This window comes from Magnolia sinica, chromosome 4 (genome assembly GCF_029962835.1).
Source record: "Magnolia sinica isolate HGM2019 chromosome 4, MsV1, whole genome shotgun sequence".
Lineage (NCBI taxonomy): Eukaryota > Viridiplantae > Streptophyta > Magnoliopsida > Magnoliales > Magnoliaceae > Magnolia > Magnolia sinica.
Window position 1 is genome coordinate 18462201 of NC_080576.1, and position 23100 is coordinate 18485300.

Here is a 23100-nt window from a genome sequence, read left to right on the forward strand (position 1 = left end):
AGAGCATTTCATCCACATCCTGCTAGAGATGCGCCACCATCGGAGAGTGTTCGATTTTCCCGTCTCATCCAAACTTTCCCCCCATCACTGCGAAACCCCCCAAAATGATTCTCATTGAATTGTCAACCTCAGACTCTCATCTCCGACAATCACTTAAATGGCTTGTGGGCAAGGAATTCCATATCGGGTCACCACCGTTACCGATATAGGTATTGGCCATAACGTTCGATACAAGGGCGTAACAACCATTACGACCCCCATAACCGAGGTATTCCATAAAAGTAACGGTGGCCGTAATGGCCACCACCGTTATCTTTGTGATATGGGTTGCAACGCCCGTTACGTCAACTATTATGGTCTCTCTTTTTTATGGGGAAAAAAAAACCTGAAAAGCCCATATCGATCCCATAATGGACCTTTATGGGGCCTGTAACAGTCATCACAGCCTTTGCAACCTCGTAATGTGTAACGGTTGCCACTGTTAACTTTATGTAACGGCCGTTACGGCACACTATGCCCATAGCCCAAAACGGTTGAAAAAATATGGCCAAAAAATTAAAAATATATATTTAGAAAATCTAGAATAATATAAATATTGCAAATATGTATTCATTTTTTTGTTTTGAACATGTTTATGGTAGTGTAGCAGTCCACTCTTTGGTGCGAGTGTTGTATTTGGTTGTTTAGTGAATTCATGAGCATGGTTGTGTCTCTAATATTTACACATCACAATCAAGCATTAGAACTAGAAATCAGGAAAAAAAAAAGGAAGCATAAATCCACTTTTTTTATTTTTGAACAAAAATGACCCTTAGAGCTTCTATTCACCCAAATTGCTTTATTCTACAATTTTAATCTTAAAAACTATAGTAAGAGTGGTCTAAATCTGCTATAGAATAATCTAGGAAAGTTTTTGGAATGAAAAAGAGAGAGAGAGAGAGAGAGAGAGAGAGAGAGAGAGTATGGATTTAAATAGAACAAAAAAATGGTTTTTTTTTTTTTTTTTTTTACCGTTAAGAGGTAACGGTCGTTATGCCCCACAGCGGTCAACGGTCGATACGGTCCCAAAAACCCAACTATCCCATTTCACCCCCATATCGTGTAACGGTCACGGCCGTTACCTATACATACCGGCCTTTACGGCCATATCGTAGCAGATATAAAACACCTTGCTTCTAGGTCAAGGATGCTTTGCTTCTTCTTGACACAATCAAACTACATCGAGCTCTCCTCCCTCTTCGATCACAAGATCGATAGCGAGAAGCTCACCCAAACACACCAATTGCCAAAAACATGTCTCTGAACCAAAGCTCCATCGGGACTCCCCATACTAAAAATTAGGCCTCTCTCCCAAAATGGGTTTTTCCTAAACATCTCGTGAGGTTTTTGTTAGGTCCATTGAGAGACGAAGAGCACGTAAGAATAGCTTGAAGAAGAGACTCTTTCATGTTGAAATGAATCCAGACTTCGTTTTCACCGATAGGCTTGTCCAAAAAAGTCAAGTCTGAAATGTCTCATTCTTAAATCTAGCATTAGACTTTGAAAAGAGTCGCTCTTGAGACGGTTTTTACAAAAAGGGACCATCGTAGTGTGACGAAAGCATTGTCGATAAGTTCCGGTCTCACATTGATACTTGGTTCCCCACCCCACCCCGAAGGTAAAATCGTGTCCAGCGTCTTCTATTGGCGAAGCTTGGAAGGTTTGTAAATGTTGTCCGCCCAGCATTGCATCCTTAAATGACGAGTGGTTTCCTACTTTGGTTGAGTTTTGTTGGTTATGCATATTGAAATTTTGCAAGTTGCCCACCTCCTCCTTTCTTCCCGAACGTTGAACACGAAGCTTCTTGCCCCTAAAACTCTCATCTTCCAGCAAGTTGATCGCACATTTGACCTCTCCTTCTGAGCTCATCCAAACAAAGGCAAAACTTCTGTAGCAAGAGTTCACGCGATCCCAAGGGGATGTAAACATCCATGACAACACCCGCTTACCTGAAAACTCTGGAAAATTGATCAAGAGCCATCCACCCAGGTAGCTGACCACATACGGCGTAGGGTATTCCAATATAGCGGAGGCTAAGATCTTATCTTCCTAAGGGATGTCAATTTCGGTAAACCTCTTGCCAGCCCCCCTCATCTTCCCCTTTTCTGTTTCCCTGCTCTACCATTGTCGCCACATCCCCGCAACCTACTCAATCCGCATCTTGTCTTTCCTACTCCCCCCTAATCGATTTCCCTTTCTCCTTTTTTTTTCTCTCTACTCATGCATTTCCTCATTGTCCCTAATATCATTATGATTTCAATGGAAATGAGAAATGGTCAATGGTGTGGTGAGGAAATCTCCATCAAGCTCGCCATAATAGCTTCAATTTTGGCAAAAATAGAGTCACCAAACAGTCCAAAACTGCACTAAAAAACTCGAGATTTATTGGATAGTTAAGAAAGAAAAACATCCAATGGTCCTGTTTCAACAAACAACTATCCACAATTCAACGATCAGGATCGTTCAACCAATATGAAAAAATCAAGGGACATCAATACAGGATAGGCCTGCTTCAACAAATCCCATTTGCCAACTCATTTTAGGGCATGGGCCCAAAAGTGAAGTAGATGTAAATCTCAAGTGGACCACACCACAGAAATAGTGGTGATTGAATGGAAAAAAAAATTGTGGGACACCCTTGATTTTTATGGGGCCCACCTTGATGTGCATGTGAAATCGACTCTGACCATTAGTTGTGTAATCTCACGTTAGGCCCAGACCAAAAAACAGGCTAACCTATGATTCAAGTGGGCCACACCAAAGAAAAGAATTTGGAGAAATGTCCATCTTTGATTTTTACAGGGCCCACCGTGATGATTATATGAATCCATTCCAACCATTAGATGCCACAACAAAATTTAGGCATGAGGCACAAAAATCAAGCCCAAACGTGATTCATGTGGGCCACACCAAGGGAAACAACTTGGTGGGCGAGCGTTGCCCTGTACATTATTTTCAATCGTGTGGTCTACCTGAGTCACGAATGGGACTGATTTTTGGGCATGGACCTAACGTTAGGTGACCCACCTAGTCGTCAGCGTGGATTTCCAATAAACATCACGATTGGCCCACCGTTTAAATGCAACGTTTGGTTCATGACAAATCCAATCTAGAGCCCATAATATGGATGATCTAATTCGAATTATTTTTTATTCAAGCAAGCAATTTCTAAGTAATTTTTAACCACCACCGTATCATCCATCCATCGAACTCAGATTGCATAGTGTAGAACACAGCACCAAGGTCAGTATTGTGTTGACGTGGCAAAGTTTTTTGGATCCCACCATGATGTATGTGTTATATCCATATTGTCCATCCATTTTTTCCAGACAATTTTACAGCATGAGCCCCAAAACAAGGCATATCCAAAGCAAGTGGACCGCAACACAGAAAGAAGTGGGGATTGAGCGCCTACCATTGAAAACTTCTTAGGGGCCACAAAAGTTTTGGATCAAGCTAGTATTTGTGTTTTCCCTTCATCTAGGTCTATGTGACCTTATCAATAAGTTGGATGGCAAACAAACATTACAGTGGACCACAGGAAGCTTTTAATGGTGGGCGTTCAATGATGATTGTTTCCTGTCGTGTGGTCCACCTAAGATTTGGATCTACTTCATTTTTTGGCCCATGCCCTAAAATGAGGTAGCAAAACAATTGGACGACATGGATATACAACGCATACATTGAGGTGGGCCCCACGGACACGACCTAACCAAACTGGGTAACCCCACCCCCTTTAATTTCGAAAAGATGCATCTACGTCCCGGCTGCAAATGAGGCATAGCAGGAGAGAGAGAGAGAGAAGCAGTAGAGGATGGAGCAGGAGACATAGCAAAGAGGTGATTGAGGATTTTCTTCATTCTCCTCTTCTTTTTTTTTTTTTTTTTTTTTTGGGTGAGAAAAATGAAACCCTCTCACATATTGATGATATCGTTGATACATCCCAACATATTGACGATATATCAACACCAAGAAATCTAAATACGTCCAAGGGTTTCATATCGCCGAGGTGAGATACCGAAAATATTGGCCGATATTATTAATATCGTATTTATTACTTATAAATAAGATCTCATCCTAAAGGGAGAGGACACACAAAATAGAGCCTTGGACGCCCAGGCCACCTAGGGTGTCATCACTTAGAGAGAGAGAGAGAGAGTCATCTCTCTTTCCCTTCCCTCCATCCCCACATGTGAGGCCCACTGTGCATGAATCTCTGTGTAGAGCCTTAGCCCCTCTTTAGGGCTTTGTGTGTAGGGCCTTAGCTCTGCTTTTATGTGTAGAGCCTTAGCCCCGCTTTAGGGCTTTTGTGTGTAGGCTTTCATCCTCACCTCATATGGAACAAGGCGTTCCGTTGCAGTAACGGTGGGCATAATGGTCCCCACCGTTACCAATACGGATACGTCCCATATCAGTCAATACGAGGCCGTAACGGCGAATACGGGGTGTGTAACAGTTGAAAATCTTTTTTGTCAGAAAAATCTGAAAAAATATTCATTAAATCCGGAATATTCTAAATATTCCATATATGGATTCATTTATAATTTTGAACATATTTATGGTGGTGTAACGGTCCAATCTTTGGCGAGAATGCTATATCGGGTTGTCTGATGGATTTATGAACCTGACAACCTGGAATTAACTACAAACCTTTTATATTTAGTTTTCTAACTATACAATATCTATATAAATTTACTATAATGAATGTAATACCAAAACATCTTACATTTTCAAGTTTTCCTTTTATTTATAGTGCTAGTGCATTGCATACTTCGTAACTCACATACATTTCATTTCAATATAGAGAGTTTAGGGACTTTTGTATCCTATTACGTAATTCATATACCTAACAATTTTGATATCATTTTCCCCTATAGATCTTTAAAAAAATTAAAATTAAATTGAGGTAAATAGTGTTATCAATTTAGGGCTGCTTTGGGGACCATTTGATGCCCCAAACTAGCCTCAAATTAATGCAATCTATTGGCACTTATCCCACTAATGGATTGGACATTTATTGGACAATGAAAAAATGAAAAATATCAAATGGTCCTATTTCAAAAAACAAGTGTCTGCAAACTAATGGTGAAAATTGTAGGAGTTATTTAATTTTGGGATAGTGACTTAGCAACAATGGTCCCAAAATTTAATTGGTTAATTTTGAGTTGATATATACCTCATGTATAAATATTTCGAGCCATGTATTGGGGTCCCCTCGATTATGTATTATATCTCCATGTCATCCATCCGTTTTGGCAACTCATTTAAGGGCATTGAAAAAAATAAGGTAAATCTAGATATCAAGTGGACCACTAGTGGGCCAAGAGGGCCACCTCGATGTATTTGTATATCCATGCCATCAATCTGTTTTGCCAACTCATTTTAAGGCATGGTCCAAAAATTCAGGTAGATCTAAATCTTCGGTGGACCACCAGTGAGTATCCCTTTAAAAGTGGGGCCCACCTCAATGCATTTGTTATATATCCATGTGGTCCATCCTTTTTGCCAACTTATTTTAGGGCATGGTCCAAAAAATGAGGTTGATCCAAATCTTATGTGGACCACAAAATAAGGACTTAATTCCCACCATTACAAATTTTCTTAAGACAACTTTTTTTTGGATCAAGGTGTTATTTGTGTTCTCCCTTCATCAAGGTCAAAGTCTATGTGACCTTATCAATAGGTTCAATGGAAAATAAACATTATAGTGGGCCCTGGGAAGATTTTAACAGTGGGCATTCAATCCCAACTGTGTGGTCCAATTGAGATTTGGATCCCTTCATTTCAAGGATTGTGCCCTAAAATGAACCTGAAATATTGATTGGACGGCATGGATATACTACACATAAATCAAGGTGGGCCCCACGTAACAAAACAGTGCACATGCATTGTGCTGCGTGCACTGCAAAGCATTTATAAAAAATATATATATATTGAAATGCGTGGCTATTTCAAAAACTGAAAATGAAAAGAAGAGAGGGAAACCGAAAAGAAAAGAGGGAAAGAAGAGAGAGGGAACTGAAAAGAGGGGGAGAGAGAGAGAGAGGAACAAAGAAGAAGGGCAAGCAACCCAACAACAACAACAACAAGGAAAAAAAAAGTAATGTTTTTTTTTTCTTTTTTTTTCTTTTTCCTATTTTCTTTAGGGTTATGTCTCGTAACAGTTGTTACGGTACTGTAACAGCCGTTACAGCCACAAAAAGAGGTGCCCCCTTTCGGAGTCGTATCGCGTAAAAGTATCACTCGTTACCGTTACGTATCGGCCGTTACAGCCGATATGTAACCGATTTTGAATACCTTGATATGGAATAGATCTGGGAGAGAACTTTTTATTTTGAAGGTACAACATCAGCAATCAAACAAATATTTGACAACGGCGATCAAAAGGTATGGCCAGATCTAAAAATCTCTGATTTTGGCTAATTTAAGAAATTATATAATATCTAAATGGTGATTGTTAGGGCATAATCTATAACTTGTGCCTTTGAAATTTTTTATTTTCCGCTCCATTTCCAAAATTCTAACAACATATGTTCATAGTTAGTTGAGAACAAACAAAAAATCCAATTCTTCATAAAGTCACGGTCACGAGAATAAATAGAGTTGTACATTTATCAAGATTCAAGAATCAGTATTATGTACATAAAATAAAATATTTATATGAAAAATCATATTGCAGGATTTCAACTAAATGTAAAAGGTCTTGTACATTTGAAGGAGGTAAGAAACAAAATGGGAAAATATTCATAAAAAAAGAAATAAAATGACAGGTTATTTCATCAGCATTTACAAAACCAACTACCACGTTAGGAAGACATGTTAGAAAGTAGTTCCGAGCTTGTTTATGCTTACCCATGACTAACGCTAAGTGGCAAAGATATCTTTTCAATCAGCATTTGTTGTTTTAGTCTTTCCTCCAATGCAAAAGCCTAATCAAAAGATTAACAATTATAATACAAATGAGCATTGGAGAGATTACGCATTTATCAATTGAAATGTATGTCAATGCTTCGAAACAAGGAGATGATAAGCAAAACATGGATGTAAATATCCTGGATGGGGACTAAGACAACAAAATAAGAACAAAATCTTCTATCAAGAGAAGTGCAAACATTAATGACGGCATGCTCACATTTGTCTTGATTGCTCTAAATAATTGGTTTCTGCTCCTACTGACAGCCTAGAGTAATTAGCTAGATGAAAGTTAACAAGCCTCAAAACCAATTGAGATCTTGAAATTTGCCCCTGCTTGATGATTAGTCCTTGCGAGTCATATAGAAGGCAAAAGCCACGTACACTAACAGCCATTTGGATCCATAGAATTGTTTGTCCAGGAAACCATAATAGCCCGAATCCCTGCCTTTCCCATGTCTGGTTTCAGGATTGACAACTCACTGAATTCCGAATTTTCCCAAGGGACCTCAAAACCCCAAAAGTTTGGAACTGCAACTTCCAAAAAAAAGAAGGTTTTCCACTTTCTTGAAATTGTGACTCCCTTCTTGATTTTTACCATTGACCAAGACTTTAGTATATTGACAAATATGGTTACACAAGAAAGGCAGCCCCACTGATGAGTTCATGTTGATGATAATCCAACAGTCCACATTGCCCAAACCAACACCCAACCTACCAAAGTAAGATCGAATCGCCCAACTTCCTCAAGATGACATCTAATGGTGCAAAGGTGATCAAGGGGGCCAAGATGAAGATTGGACTGCAGGAATCTGCGATCAATAGTTCAGCAAGAGGCACAGATTAATATCGATGGAGAGAAAAGGATGATTGACAAAAAGAGTGGACAACCAGTGGTCAGATCCAGTGATAATGTATGATCAGCAGTTGCATCTAGCAGCAGTGGACAGTTAACTGTTGGTCCAGCAATGAATGAAGACAAACAGTCAGGTCGGGAAAGGGTGGAAGTTTAATGGTCAGATCAACTGATAATGAACAACAATCTAATACCAGATCTTGCAGTGATGGAAGAAAATGGTGAGATCCAGGGATGTTTCAATAGTGACATCTAGAAATGATGGAAGATCTAAGGATAATTGCATATCAAGTGTCAGATCTAATGATAATTGATAATCAGTGGTCAGATGTAGGGGTATTGGATGACCAACGTTCAGATCTCATGACAAAGGACAATCGACAGTGAGATCTAGCAACCAACAGCTAGATTTAGCAATAATAAGTGATTAATGGCTGGATCTAGCAATAATGAATGATAAATGGTCAAAACTAGCAATTGTTATGCACCAGGAACTCTTGATGGTGGGGCCCACTGTTTGCAGGGCTTCTATGTATTACACACGTGAAACTTTCATGGTTGGGTCACCTTTATATATCCATGGTGGGGCCCACATGCACGACTTGGATGTCATAGACCTTTATATATCCATGTTGGCCCTTAAGGATTGATAGCAGGGCAGCACAACTTATATATTTTATATTCTTCGTAATTTTATTATTTCCACTTCTCAAACAACAAATTTACAATTTCCAAGATTTATGACTCCTGATCTTGGACATCAACTAAATAACATATTTATCCATTCCAAGACTTAGAAAACCAGGATTTACAACTCCTAGGATTCACAACACCCCCAGGACTTACAACTCCAAGCATCAAAAGAAGCCCTAAGAGAATCTATATGATCCTTGACCAAAGGATATGATGCATAATGTCCTAAGGAGTAGAGTTTGTCTAAGTGAGGCTAAGTTTGGTTATCCAGACCAATTATCTAAATGGGCCCACCATAGATGGAAGATGGCTTAAAATATCCAAGATTGTAAGATCCATGACTTCCACTCTTTGGCCTTCTTTCTGTTGAATATGGACAATTGTTGCAATTATTCTTAATTGCCAATATGAGGGTCATCAAAGAAGTTTTTGGTTGTCCCACTGGGAAGATTGTTGCAAATGTTCAAGTGCCACAATTGTCCAATTGGGGAGAATGTTGGCGCATGGTCCATCAGGTATACAGCAGATCGCCGAGGAATGGACCCCAATTGCACAAACTCAAGACCCAAGGATGTTGAACACATTTTCAGGCCAGGGATGAAGAAATCCTCGTAAACTAAAAGCATAAATCACATGTAAGTTCCAGGATTCTCCTTTTTGCTCTTCTTAAAGCTCTGAGGTTCAGATCCAGCTTTTATTTTCCTTTGGAATGGTAATGATGATTTTATTGAGAAGAGAAAAAAAAAAAAATTTTATGGGAACAAAGCAATGATGATGAGGAAACATTTAAGCTACAAAGGCCCCAGGCCTACTAAACAAAAGACAGAGAGCTGACCCAATTCCCAACGCAATGGCCAACATAGGATCCTTCCCCTAGCCATCTGAAAAACAACATCACTTGAGCCTGACACATTACAAAGAGCTCTAGAGTTGCACTCCTTCCGGATTGACCAAAAAATGGCTACCATGAAAGCTGCCAGAGGGTATTCCTACTTTTTTCCCATCCAAATAGCACGCCAGACAAACAGCAATTCTTTAATTCATCACGGCACCACCCAGGCCACACCAAAAGGAGAAAATAGCTTCTGCCAGATAGCTCTTGAAAATTCACAATATAAGAACAATTGATCAACTGTCTCCTTATTGTTGATGTAGAGGTAGCAACTGTTAATAATGATCAACCCCTTGTGCCTCAAGTTGTCAATGGTAAGCATTGTCCAGCCCCACCAACCAATAAAAAGCAATTACTCTCAGAGGGTCGGAGAACTGACAAACAGTAGTTGGAGCAAAAACATGGCAATTCGAGGTACAGTCCAAAAAGTTGTAAAAGGACTGACCATAAAATTACTCCTTTTGTGTCTTCACCACCATTTGTCCTTTTCATTGGATTAGGATCCTATTTTTTCACTCCTCCATGAGACTAAGAAAATCATAAGTTCTGCATTGTTGAAAGCCCTTCTAAGCCCTGAGGCCCAAACAACTTGGTCGCCCAATATATTGTAAGATTGGGAGATCACTTCCTCTCTGTGACTAGCTATCTGGTACAAGCTTGGGTATAATTCACCCAAGGCAATATTATCACACAACAAGTTCTCCCATATGATCTCCGATAACAGCTTTCCCCATGACAAACTTCGAGATTGCTTTCGATAGACCTGAAACCTTGTAGTTTGATGATTATTTGGGGTAACAACCCCCTAGATAAACCCTGTATTACAACAAATGATTTGTCTCCATGAGCTCTCCTCTTGCATGCCAAACCTCTGAAGCCATTTGCCAATAAAAGCAACTTTCATCTTTCTGAGTGATCTGATTCATGCCCTTTCTTGATCTTTAGGTTGCACACATCCCCCCATTCCAAGAAAAACTTGTTTTTCCACAACTCCTTGCCCAAGGAATTCTCTTTGAATCCTCTCCAATTTATGGATTGCAAAAGCCGGAGCATTTAAATAAGGACATGAAGTAGATGGGCATGGTAGCCAGTGCTGAAGTGATTAACATAATGCCCTCTCTCATAATAAAAAATAAAAAATAAAAAAATAAAGAAATGCTAGCAGATATCCATCCAGCCCAAGAGCTTTTTGTCTACCCAGGTCCAACATCACCTCTTTTATTTTCTCCTCCTCTATGGGGCATTCTAGCCAATCTGCTTCCTCATCATTTATTTGATTGAAATAGAAGTTATCCAGCTTTGGCACAGTATGCTCTTCAGCAGACAGCAAATTCTGTTAGAAAGCAACAATGCCGTCACAAATTTATTGACATTCCGAGACACTCACCCAATCCACCACTAAACTGTTGATTTTGTTGCTTCTCCTTCTTGCATTAGATATGTTTTTGGAACTACTTCATGTTTATCTCCCTCTTTTAGCCATATCGCCCTAGACCTTTGTCTCCACTTGATTCCTCTTCCCTCGCTTTCTTCTAGAACTATATTTCTAATAACGCCCACTGGTTTCTTTCTTCCTCTTCTAGAAGCCCCTCCTCCTCTTTCCTATCGAGAGATTGGATCTCGTGAAGAATTCAGAAATTCAGGACTTGGCCTCTGACAGGTCTTCGAATTGGTTCATTTTTCCATTCTTTTATCTTCCTTTTTGGCAATCTTAATTTAGTCATTAGGCAATAACCAGCCCAACCATCTAGTTGGAACGAACACCACCGTTCTTGCAATTCAACAGCAGGTCCTGTTCTTCAAGCCACATCAACTCGAATTTGATGGAATTGAACACTAAGAACCCATATTGATTCCTAAATGACTGGGCAATAATCAGACATGGTGAGAGAGAGACCATTGTACAAAACACTAGGATACATTTATTCCCAGTCAATTGAAATCGCGTCAAGGATCAGAGGTGACCAGTTATCGGACCATGTGAATTTGCACAAAAATAAAATTGTACTTGTTAATAGAAGTTAGAGAAACACCTCCGAAATCAGTCCAGACTAGCAATTTTTTTATTTTTTTTATTTTTGAAAAGTTAGTCCAGACTAACAAAGTAACAACCGCCGACAAGAAGAAAGCCATGTATGCCAAATTTCACTAGAGAATGCATTTAAAAAATATATATTAATATTAAGAATGCATTTTAAACCTTCAAGTCTTAAGGGCCTGTTTGGTTTTCTGGCTCAAGTGTAATTACCTTGTAAATGAGTAATCATTATTTACCAAGGTAATTACCTGCATCTTTCCCAATGCTGACTTGACCAGTTACTTTTTAAGCACTTAAATCGAGAAATTTGTAAAATAAATATGGGGCCCACCATAATGTGTGTGGCTTATCCACACCGCCCATTCATTATGACAAATGAATTTAAGGTATGAGCCCAAAAATTAGGCAAATCCAAAGGTTGAGTGGACCACACCACACGAAATTATGAGAATTGAATGCCTACCATTAAAAACTTGTTGAGGCCCTTAGAAATTTTAGATAAGGCTTATATTTATATTTTTCACTTATCCATGTCCATGTGAACATATGAACAGGTTAGATGGTGAATAAACCTCAATGTGGGCCCAGTAAAAGAATCAACTTTCAACGGTGGACAAATTAAGTCCATTGTTTCCTTTCATGTGGGCCAATTGAACATTAGATCTTCCTAATTTTTTCGGATCAAGCCTCAAAATATTCTAATAAAACAAATGGACGACACAGATATATTATATACATTATGGTGGGGCCCACGGATTTAAGTCAACATTTTTGGACCGGTTTTCTAGGTGAACTTACTCACTCATTTCCAAACAAGTGAAAAAATGTAATAATTACTTCTTTACAGCGATTTACCTGGATTATGGAAAACTAAACAGGCCCTAATAGATTCGTGTGGTGAATTCAGAGAATAGACAGTAGCCAACACCTTAAGTAATCAATCCATAAAGAAGCCTTAATTTGAATATAAGCACCAAAAGGAGAAATGCGGCATACCTCAATGTCGAAAGCAAATGGTTGCTGCCCGAAGTTAACATTCACCCTGAAGAATTGACATCAACCATCCATCTGCAAATATCAGATTCTCTAACACTTTGATAATACCAAGATTTTGGCTCTTACATACTAGAAAACAGAGACTAAGCAGTAAGCATTTGCAAGTTTAACAAGTGCCAGGCACATATTAAGAGAAGAACCGATACTGTTTCCAAATTGATGCACTCATAAATCCTGTAACCAAGCAGTCCAATAACCCCTCATGTAATTTAGCTGCCTTTACATGCTTTACATTGGCAGTTCAAATTGCTTTCTTCAAACCATTTTTTAACGTAGCATATCTTTTAAGTGGCACACAGCTGGCTTTTCTACATTGTCTGCACTTGTTATTACCCATTGGCAGCCATAGCAAACAAATACTATGTCCAGTATCAACATTATGTAGTTTCAAAAATTAATACAAAGTTAACTGCTAGCAATATGGTGATAAAGAAAAAATGAAAGTAAATTTCTTTTTTCTTTTTTTTTTTGAAAGCAACGAGGGAAATTCATATTTGAGCAAGGCTGCTGCGAGAGTAAACGTCATGCAGCAACATGCTCCATTGTGGATTCATTTGATAGTTCCACTTTAATTTTCCAGTCTTTATGATGAACTACACAGTTGGGTATTTACTTAACGTTATAATTATGCTGCAGAAAAAAAGGGGCCAACTGGCACCATGGATTTGGGGAGATTTCAAATCCCCTGATATGTTTGGCACCATAAGGTAACTGGGGGTTTCAAATCCCCTCAAAGAGGGGAGTTGAAATCCAAGGTGGAAGGTTGGATTACATCTAAAATCCTTCCAAGAGTTGCATGTGTAACATGTGTGTCACTAGGCTACTAATCTATTGGGCACATGGCCCACTGATGATATCCCAAAACAATCAAATTATCAACTACATCACTATAATTACTTCAATAGGATAATCTGCACCATCCAAACATTGTCCATGTAAATCAACGGTTAAAAATCGTTGGTTAGCCACTCGGATGTGATCTTGTGCTTGTGGCCCATCCAAGACTTGAAATTTCATCATTTTCAGGCAAAGTATATATTTCAACAGGCCTATCACAATCATTGTGTCAAACATTACATACCTACACTAATTAGAGGTATTAAAGTTGATTTGGTAAATAAATTCAAACCCCTGTGAATATACTATGAATAGCTACTTTTGGATTACAGGGGATTTTGAATCCAGGGTGCCAAACACAACGGGTGGATTCCAAATCCACGCTCTCAAACAGGTCCTAACAGTGTTGTCGTCGTCGTCATCTAAGCCTTATCCCAACTACTTGGGGTCAGCAGCTACATGAATTCTTTTCTACCATTCCACTCTATCAGGAGCCATAATCATCAAGTCTTTTCTTACTACCTCCTCCACCTATGTCCTTTTGGACCTTCCCATCACCCTTTTAGAGCCATCAACTTGTACCCACTCACTCCTAACCAGAGCAGATCTTCATAGACATTGCACATACAGAAAATAACTACGTAGATGGACCAATCAGCAATAAGGGCCTGTTCGGCGCAACGGATTCAACCAAGTTAGGATGTATTTGCATTGAATCGTGTACAGCTCTGCGTATGTTTACGACAACCGCCAGTTGGGTTAATGCCTCGACTGTCATGTGAATGGACAGTTGAGTAGAACAATGGATATCTTCCAATCTCACCTGGATTCGGAAAAATCCAGCTCAGGATAAGCTAGAAGCTTCGGTCAAGAAACCATATCCTTTCCAATCCAACAGCCTACCACCTTCTCTAGCTGCGAACTCAATCCAATGTCATTCCCAAATCCAATTGCGTGTAGGACAATGGAACAGGAGTGAGACATTCACCCGTCTTCTCCATTTCTGTACGCCATGATCGGAAGAAAGGTTGGTGTCTATATAAATGAGGGAGATTTGCTACCGGGAATGGTAGATCATTGTCGGCCTGAGAATGGTAAGCAACGGACACCGATGCTCATCTTCAAAGGGGTTTTTCGGCTAGAGAGTGGATGTTCTTGGGGGTAGAACATTCCAACCTCCCAAGAGGCAATTTTCTGATCAGCTACAGCCTAACAGAGAGCCATATTTCTGTAGATTTACGCTGCCGCATTGCCCCTAACCGTTGATTTATGATGTCGTAGTGTCTGATTTCCATTGCCTTGACATTGTCTCATGCCCGTTGACTTCCGTTTGCCGGATTGCCTGTTTTCGGTTGATTTTCATTGCCGGATTGTACGATTTCCGATGATTTTCGTTGCAGGAAAAACTGTTTTCTAAGGACTTCCATTGACGGGATGTCTGATTTTCGTTGATCTCCTTTGCTTGATAGCCCCTTTACGTTAATTTCTGTTGCCCGATTGTTTGATTTCTGTTGATTTCCACAGAGAGAGAGAGAGAGAGAGCTTGATTTAGAAAAATAGACAGACGGCGGGGATTTTTCACAGAGATCATGGTGGGCCCCACCTAGCATCCCAGCGCATGTACTTCCTGCGAAACCTTGAGTCACAGGAAATCCGTGTCCCAGCAAGCCTGACCGTTGTGATCCATCTGGAGGTGATTTATCACCAAACCTGGCATGTGCAGGAGTCAGCGTGTTCACTTTCGGTCCCAAACACAGGATGGGATCACACGGTGATGTATCCAGTCTATCCCTTGGAATCAGCAGACAATCCTCTGACATGTGCAATAAATGCAAATAAGCAATACAATCCACCCTAATACTTTTTAATCCCTTGCGCCAAACAGGCCCTAAGTAGCATGGATAGATCAAAGGTTTTTCTAGGATATTTTCTACCAGCTTTGTAATTTCTCCCATCCCTTATCCAATGAAGTTGCATTATTAACTTCTCAAAAAAAATGGGCATCCCATATATAGAAGAACAGCACAAATGAGAAAACATTTACCCTAAGTATATAATGAGGGACAAAATCTATTCTCCTCTAGACTGCCTTTCAAAATTAGTGGTAGAACAAAGACTCCATGGGAGTAACAAAGGCTTTGAATGGAAGTACTCGGTGATGAGTGGTAGAAAAACAGAGACCCATTGTAAAGATGTAAACTTATTGTAGAAGCAGCACTTGTAGCAGCACGATATTAAGCTTCACTGCTAGATGAAGCAGCTACAGTCACTCAGGTGCACCACGAAATAAAGTCCTTGTTCATAAAATTACAATATCCTGTTTATCCATAGAAGTCAATGTCACCCACCAAATCATAACCATAAAAGAAATGCTGATGGAGTCTCATGAGACACTGGGAAAAAAAAAAAAAACATGAACAATAATTCCTCGAACAAATGCAAATTATATTTTGCCACTTGAAGATAAAGCTCGCAAGGATTGTGCAAAACCTCTCTTTTTTCTTAAATTATGACACCATATCATGTAAAAACTAACAACCCTATGTCTTGATAAGACTGATTGTGTGGCACATGAGGTTGCAGCCTTCATAGCCAATTCCGCTGGGCATGAATTAGTTGATCTGATGTCCAAACTCTGCTTCCTGGCTTTTGCATGGTGCATATACAAAAGAAATCACCACATGTTTCAATTTAAGTTGAAATCAAAAGCCATTCTTCGAAACGTCCTAGCTGATTTCCATAGTTGGGCCTTTTAGTTCTGCATAATAGTGATGTGCACTCTGCTCCACCAGGACTTTTAACCATCCAGGACCTTCCAAATCTCTCCTCACAGTGTGCCCACCACCCTCTAAACACAAACAGCTATGCTGGAGCCCACAGTGGTTGAACTATCATTTAAGCTCTCAATGACCACCAATAGTGCAGCTGTATTTGTTGAAATCCCAATGGTAATCTATGCTGGAGATCCAGCCATAAAGCTGAGCAAGGCACCAATTCTGATATCATCATGGCCGTTACCCTGCAGGCACTTCTAAAAGCACTCTGCAGAAAAATTCAGCATCTGAGTTTTGAGATGCCAAATCAGGATCATGCATCCATGGCTATCAAAATGGAGCTATCATCCAAATGTCATCTGTGCTGCCACGCTGCTTTCCAGATTCTCCTAACTGAGCACCAGGATGATCTCTACCCCTCATCAGCCTCAACTTACCGGATTGTGACATGTTCTCATCCTTCATGTTGGAGACAATCTCTAGTGCCAGTGCATCCTTTCTCCCTCCCTAATTAGCTGCCACAAGGACTGCCTGTTTGGCATCATGCAATTTGCCAAGCATTACTCCTTTAGCTATCTGTAGCCCTTTGGGTAGCATTTGCCCAGGAAACTTACAAGTTTAGCTGCAGTCAATTATTTGGGTGTTTAAGTTTTTGTTTTTTTTTGTTTTTTTTTTTTTTTTTAAGTTGTGTTTAAGTTTGTTTTGTCAGTGGGAAATAGTTACTTAGTGATTATCTTTTTAAATGGAATTTTGCTAGTACAAATCCATAACAATATAATATACCAGATACCATTCAACATATATACCAGAAATCTAAGCCTATCGGGCAGGTTCGTGATGAAATAAAGTTCTTTTTGCTGTTATTTTGTCCTGAGATTAGACGTGAAGAGATATTCTTCAAATCGGTGGAGAGATTCCACCTAGAGGAAGTTTTTGTTGAGACTCATCAGCAGGTTGTTTCACCTTATTCTTTTATTTACTGTTGCACACAATATCAGTTTGGGCTGTTTACAGCCTCCGAAGAGTCACTTAGTGTCTCTTCATACTTTAGAATTTCTATCTAAATCTATTGAGGGGAGAAGGGCCTGCACATGTGGGTCACACACCAATCAATCATGTTGCAGTAAAGACAGGTTCCAAACTGGACCACCTTTGTTGCTACTGAGTTTAGAATAAAGAATGGAAAAGGTATCAATCAGTTTGTCCCCATTCACCCCGAATTCATCTGGAGGAATTATAGGATCCTCGACCTGAGGCTTTGCACTTCATACTCAGTTTCTTTAATTTTGAGAAGGGGAGGACATGTTCAGTAATTCAGACCACTGGACTGTTGGTTGCACCACGGATGGACCACGTCCCAAATATCTCCTATGGAAGATCATCATCTTCTGCACAGTAAAACTCTGCAAACCAACGACCACAAGATCATAACACCGATGATCTGCCATCTCAAGCTATAGAATATAGATATCCTTGAATTTGTCTCCAAAGATTCTAGTATCCAGTACCCTTCAAGTGACCCAATGACAACCATTGTGAAAAACTTCTATTGAACAAAGTGGAGGACGGTCATCTCTACAGCAATAGATGAGTGGTCAAAGATATCTTCCACTTAACCCTTTCAGGAAATGTTCTGGTAGATCAACCACAAAAGGATCAATAACAACCAGTGGCCTCAACAATCCATTAGGAATCAACAAAGATGCTCCAATCACTCACCAATGAGAATGGAGGAAGAGGTGGTCGATGGTCTGTTCTGCAACAAGATCAATACAAACTGATTCAAAAAAATAAAAAAATAAAAAATAAAAAATGGTGCTAGAATGCCCCAAACATCAACACTCGGGATCAAAAAGCTTCAAGACTAGCCTACAAATAGGACAAACATCAGAACTCGAAATCCCCTGTCAGAAGAGCTTAAACAAGCAAACAGAATATGTTGAAGTCCTTCAAAGTGGTACAGTTTAATATTGAATATAATCATCATGAATTGCATATGAAAAAATGTTCGCACCATTTTTAACTTTCATATATTTTGTAGTATAGATATAGCATTCTTCCCAAGTACAGATGAATGGAAAGTTTAACTGACACACAGAGATGATATGCAAAGGGGGAGGCAAGGCATACTCCTCATTTTGGCTGTGAACGGCAATGGTAGGAAACAAGGAGCCCTTAACCTCCTTGCGCGGTACTGTTCCAACAAGCTTTCCATTTTTACTGCACATTAATATGAAAGGTAAATAGACATGTAAGTAGTATTTATCAAGTAATGGTTACATCTAATACAGAAGGAACTGAAAACTAATACAAGTCTAAGAACCAAATTTGAAGAGCACATAAACAAAGACAACAGCTTAGTTGAGGTTTTGCAAATTCAACAAAATGTTCACATGCAAAAGATGCATGGACTATAGATTATGAAAACATCATATTAGCAGCCAATGCACTGGAACAAAAGGGAAATTGCCGTACGTGAAAAAGAACTCTTGTGAAGCATAGTTAATGCCACCACCAATAGTATCACCAGATGTAAATGTCGGGCCAAAGGTTTCTCCCTTTCCGTGCCCGAGGTAAAGCAGCCCATCATCCCCATGATATCCACAGCTATTTGCTTCCCAACTGCAAAAAGAGCATTCATTATTGTGAATTTAAAATAATATAGAACCTAGATGAGAAGAGGAATGAAAAATCATCCACCAGTTGACCAAACGAGCATATTCTCACATACTTCATCGCACAAAACCATTCAAAATTGCAAGCTGTAACCAAATTCAGACGCAGAAAGATTAAATATTAGTAAGTGTGCTTTTTGTTCACCTATTTCCAACAAGTCAGAATGTGGAATGTTTCATATATGTCAAGAAGGATATGAGAAATAACAAAAGAGCAATTATTATTTTTTTGAAAGGTAATCGCCATCATTGTCTAAGCCTTATCCCAGTTAATTGAGGTCAGTTACATGAATCCTATTACACCATTCCACTATGTCAACGGTCAGACCTTCAATTAGACAATAGGTCATCAAGTCTTTTCATAATTCATACTACCTCCATCCACGTCCTTCTAAACCTTCCTGCCCTTTAGAGCCTTCAATTTGAACCAACTCACTCCTAACTAGCGCAGTTCTTGGTCTCTGTTGCACATTAAGAAACCATCTAAGTCTACTTTCCCTCATCCTATTATCTACTAGTATTACTCCTATGTTCCCTCACAAGCATTCATTTCTAATTTTGTCCTTCCTCATCTTGCCACTCATCCATCTCAAATCCTCATTTCAGCTACACTCATCCTATGAACATGTCATTCTCTAACTACCCAACATTCAAGTTATGGCATAAGTTGAACGTTGGACCAGAACCCAAATCAAGTATTATAACCCAAAATGGATGAATAGATAATCGACGTTTTCAGTATCTTTCAAACACAACCAGCATCCATTAACCAAAATCATGTTTCATTGACATAACCAGTCCACAGTGAGGATGCAGTCCCTTCCAACAAGACATGAATACGATTGTTCTTGGGGGGGCTTTTGTCTTCCACACCATGCCATTGGAGCCACATTAGAATTCTCTAAGAGCATGATTGAAGCCAACGATTTAATCGAGAAAGATTCGGAGAGCATATTTCTTATATGATTTCAATCTACACATATTTCTCATATGATTTCAATCTACATCCCCAACCTAGGTGCGGAAACTGGTTTTGAGTCCAAATCATCACCATCATCGTCTAAGCCATATCCTAATTAAGGTCAACTTAAAAGTTTTAGCCAAAGTTTGGAGCTGGCTGCCAAATTAACACAACCATCCTCCTTTATCTAGGTCTGGGACTAGCAATCAGAGCGCAAAACTCCCATAAGCATTATTATCCATACTCTCAAAAGGATACCTATAGAAAAGGGTATATTCAGGAGATAAGCAGCTTCTAAAACACATCAACTAAATGCAAATCCTCTGAATCTTAATTCATTCAATAGGACACAATGGAATACCCAAATCTGATCAAATGCAAATTCATATCCAATACCACATAATCCAAATCTTAAACTGATGGGGCCCAAATCCAATTCTAGTTTGAGTATATTAACAATGATATCCTAACCGAACCCTACTCTCGCTGACAGCCCAGGAACAGGAGGGATTAAAGATCGGATTGGGAAGATAGTGACAACAATGGCATAGATGTGAGGTTTTTTTTTTTTTTTTTTTTTTTGCTTTTTTTAAAGGGGAGAGGTTGGTGGGTGTGGGACGTAACTATTGAGGATTGAAGGCATTTCCAAACTAGATGTGAGGCATGACCAATCTATTGCGAAAGAAAATATCATGCACTAACTACAAAACATCACCTTCAAACATCTACCAAACCTCCTAAAAGAAAATAATAATAGTAATAATAATAAAAATTAATAGAAAGCCATCGGGTACTTTGGCCAAGTATCAACATGCTAAACACATCACTCATCACTTCCTCATTTGAGAAGGCACATCTTATAGAGACAATCCTAGAGTAAGATGAAGCAAAATCCCAAACAACCACATAAATTTCTCCATTCAGGTAGACCTCTTCTTTCTTTTCTTTTTTCACTTTTTTTAGGGCCAGAAAACAATTTGTTGGTGATGAATGATGAGGGGATAATAAGCCTGCTGATTTCCTTAATTGATAGCCTTACTCTAGGGACGGCAAAAGATGTCAGAGGAGAAACAGACCAACCAACAGCCCTTTCCAAATTACAATTATGAAAGTAGTCTCGTAGGCAAGTAAACATCTCAACTGATTAATAGCCGAAATATATACAAATGAATTAAGAGACGGCCAAAGAATCCAAATGGAAAGAAAAACAAATGCTTTCAGCACACGCACACATTCTTTACTCTGCTTCTAATGCAATGAAGTTCGGCTTACCAAATTAAAAGTTCAAATCACACAAGAGAATATATGCAATTCCCTACAAGTGAGGGTTCGATTCCCCTCCTTGGCTTTACCCGATACACGTGGTTGTGGGTGATTTCGTGTATCCGCAGGGATTAGTCTCACTTCAAAAAGAAGTGGGGACACCCTGTGTCTTCAGAGAGAGAGAGAGAGAGAGAGAGAGAGAATATATGCAATGACTGAGCAAGCTTAGCAGTCCTCTAGTCTTATGCCACAGATCACCACTCCCCCCACAACACACTACCGTAGAGAAACAAGAGAACTTGCTTAAAGAAAATATCATCAACTATCGTATCCCATAGGCCCCATGCCTTATTTAAAATGAGTGTTTACAAGGTTTCCTCCTTGAGAAAATCTCTAGCATACTCTTAAGGAATCTAAAAAATAGAATTCCTTGCTAGCCAAGATCTCTAAAATAAGAAAACCCTTAAACATGAAAATCTAATAATACTTTTTTCCTAGCATACAGATATTTTCCTAACATGAGAATATGAAAGAAAGGAATTTAAGAACAAGCTAAAAAAGAAAACTGGGCCTTTTTGTAGGGTGTGGCCTGATTGCATCAGCTCCAGAAAGGTTTTGCAACGATTTCCCAGTGTCAGCTAAATAGTTGCTGTCTCAAGGAATATCCGCAGCCCCAACTACTCCGGTATTTAGATTCATGGTTACATGTAGCATCTGTGGCTATCCCTTTACTAAACTAAATCCCATTTACTAACTAAAACAGCAAACGAGAAAAAAGAAAAAGAAGAAGAACAACAATGAACCCCCTTCAACCGGGGGGGAAAAAAAACATAAATGGTCCGGCAATCCAGTCAATAGACCTGGCCGACCCCAGCATAGATGGGCCTTCTGCCCACAAATTGCACTGTCCGATCAGTGTCCTGCAAATGGACGGATAAAGAAGTTTACTGACAGTGATCAACATTTGACAGGTAAATGTCAATCCCTGACATGGCTCACACCTGATCCAGTAGAATCTCAGGATGTAGCCCATCTACTGTTGGCCCCACCCAATAAATGTTCTAGATAACTGGATAATTGTACCACATCCATTACATAATTCACATTTTCTTCAATCAAAAACTTAGGGTAGATAAATAAGCCAAGTAAAAGGTAAAGGACAGAAAATGAAATTGACGAAATGGAGAAAAAAGAGACAATGAATTCTCACCCGGGCTGTCTCCTCATCTTGAAATGTTCATTGGTGAAACCGATCGCAATCTGACCCTTTTGCCCTGCATTCTTCACGAATATCTCGAAGTAGTACATCAACTTCTTCGAAGGAGCTGGGCAATTCGCCTGCACGACTCCAACGTCATGCCCGTGCAAATTACTGCTGGTGTATTGGACAGATAGCTTATCCGGCGACACCACGTGGAACCCGCCCGAGCTGTTGATCGTGTTCAGGTGCGTCGGTACCTCTTCTTCGTCGTCCATATCAACGTCGTCCGTGCTCCGCCCAACGCCAAGCTCAGAAAGATCGAGAAGATTGCCCATCGGTTCTTGATCATTTACCATTCGTGCCAGGATTGAGTATTCTCTCTCCAATATCGATCAAAACCCTACCTCTCTTGCTGCTGGAATTTGCCGGGAATTTTCGAAAAGCTAGGGTTCATATCCGCCAATCTAAAAACCCTAATTTCCGGAAATTCGAGAAGAGCGAAAACCCTAGATTCGGCACCAGTTTCCTTCCAATGCACGAAAAGGATTGAAAAAAAAAAAATTTGGAAAAATATGCGATTCTATCGTTCAAGCAGCGACAGTCCCGTAAGGCTCGTAGATGGGAGACAATAAGTTCGGGACTCGAGAAAGCTCTGAGCCTACACGCGTGTACAAGTCAGATAATGCACACGCCGCCTCATATGCGAACGTGGCAGCCACGTGCAGTATCGAAGCCATCCATCTGAAGATTTACGTTCATTTCCCAACTCAATAATCAAGTTGGTACAGTAGCCAGGTGGGCCACACTTCACTAAATAATCTAAGGATGTGAAAAATCGCAAGAAGTTCTCTGACTGGCCATTTATTTCTGATATCATGGCACATTCACTAAGTGGACCATCGT

General features: G+C 39.6%; 1 protein-coding gene across 2 annotated transcripts in view; it reads right to left on the reverse strand.

The window, feature by feature from the left end:
• Window positions 1–22790, reverse strand: part of LOC131242652 (ran-binding protein M homolog) — a 41257-nt gene extending 18467 nt beyond the window's left edge. The window contains exons 1-5 of one of the 2 annotated variants that reach the window (XM_058241428.1): window positions 22207–22790; window positions 18573–18719; window positions 18228–18317; window positions 12427–12472; window positions 6892–6968 (exon numbers count right to left, since the gene is read on the reverse strand). In XM_058241428.1, coding sequence (XP_058097411.1) covers window positions 6892–6968; window positions 12427–12472; window positions 18228–18317; window positions 18573–18719; window positions 22207–22553 — 707 coding nt within the window. In that variant the 5' untranslated portion in view covers window positions 22554–22790. The remainder of the gene's footprint in view (window positions 1–6891; window positions 6969–12426; window positions 12473–18227; window positions 18318–18572; window positions 18720–22206) is intronic. The other variant, XM_058241427.1, reaches the window with a different exon arrangement.
• Between the last annotated feature and the right edge of the window lie 310 nt (window positions 22791–23100).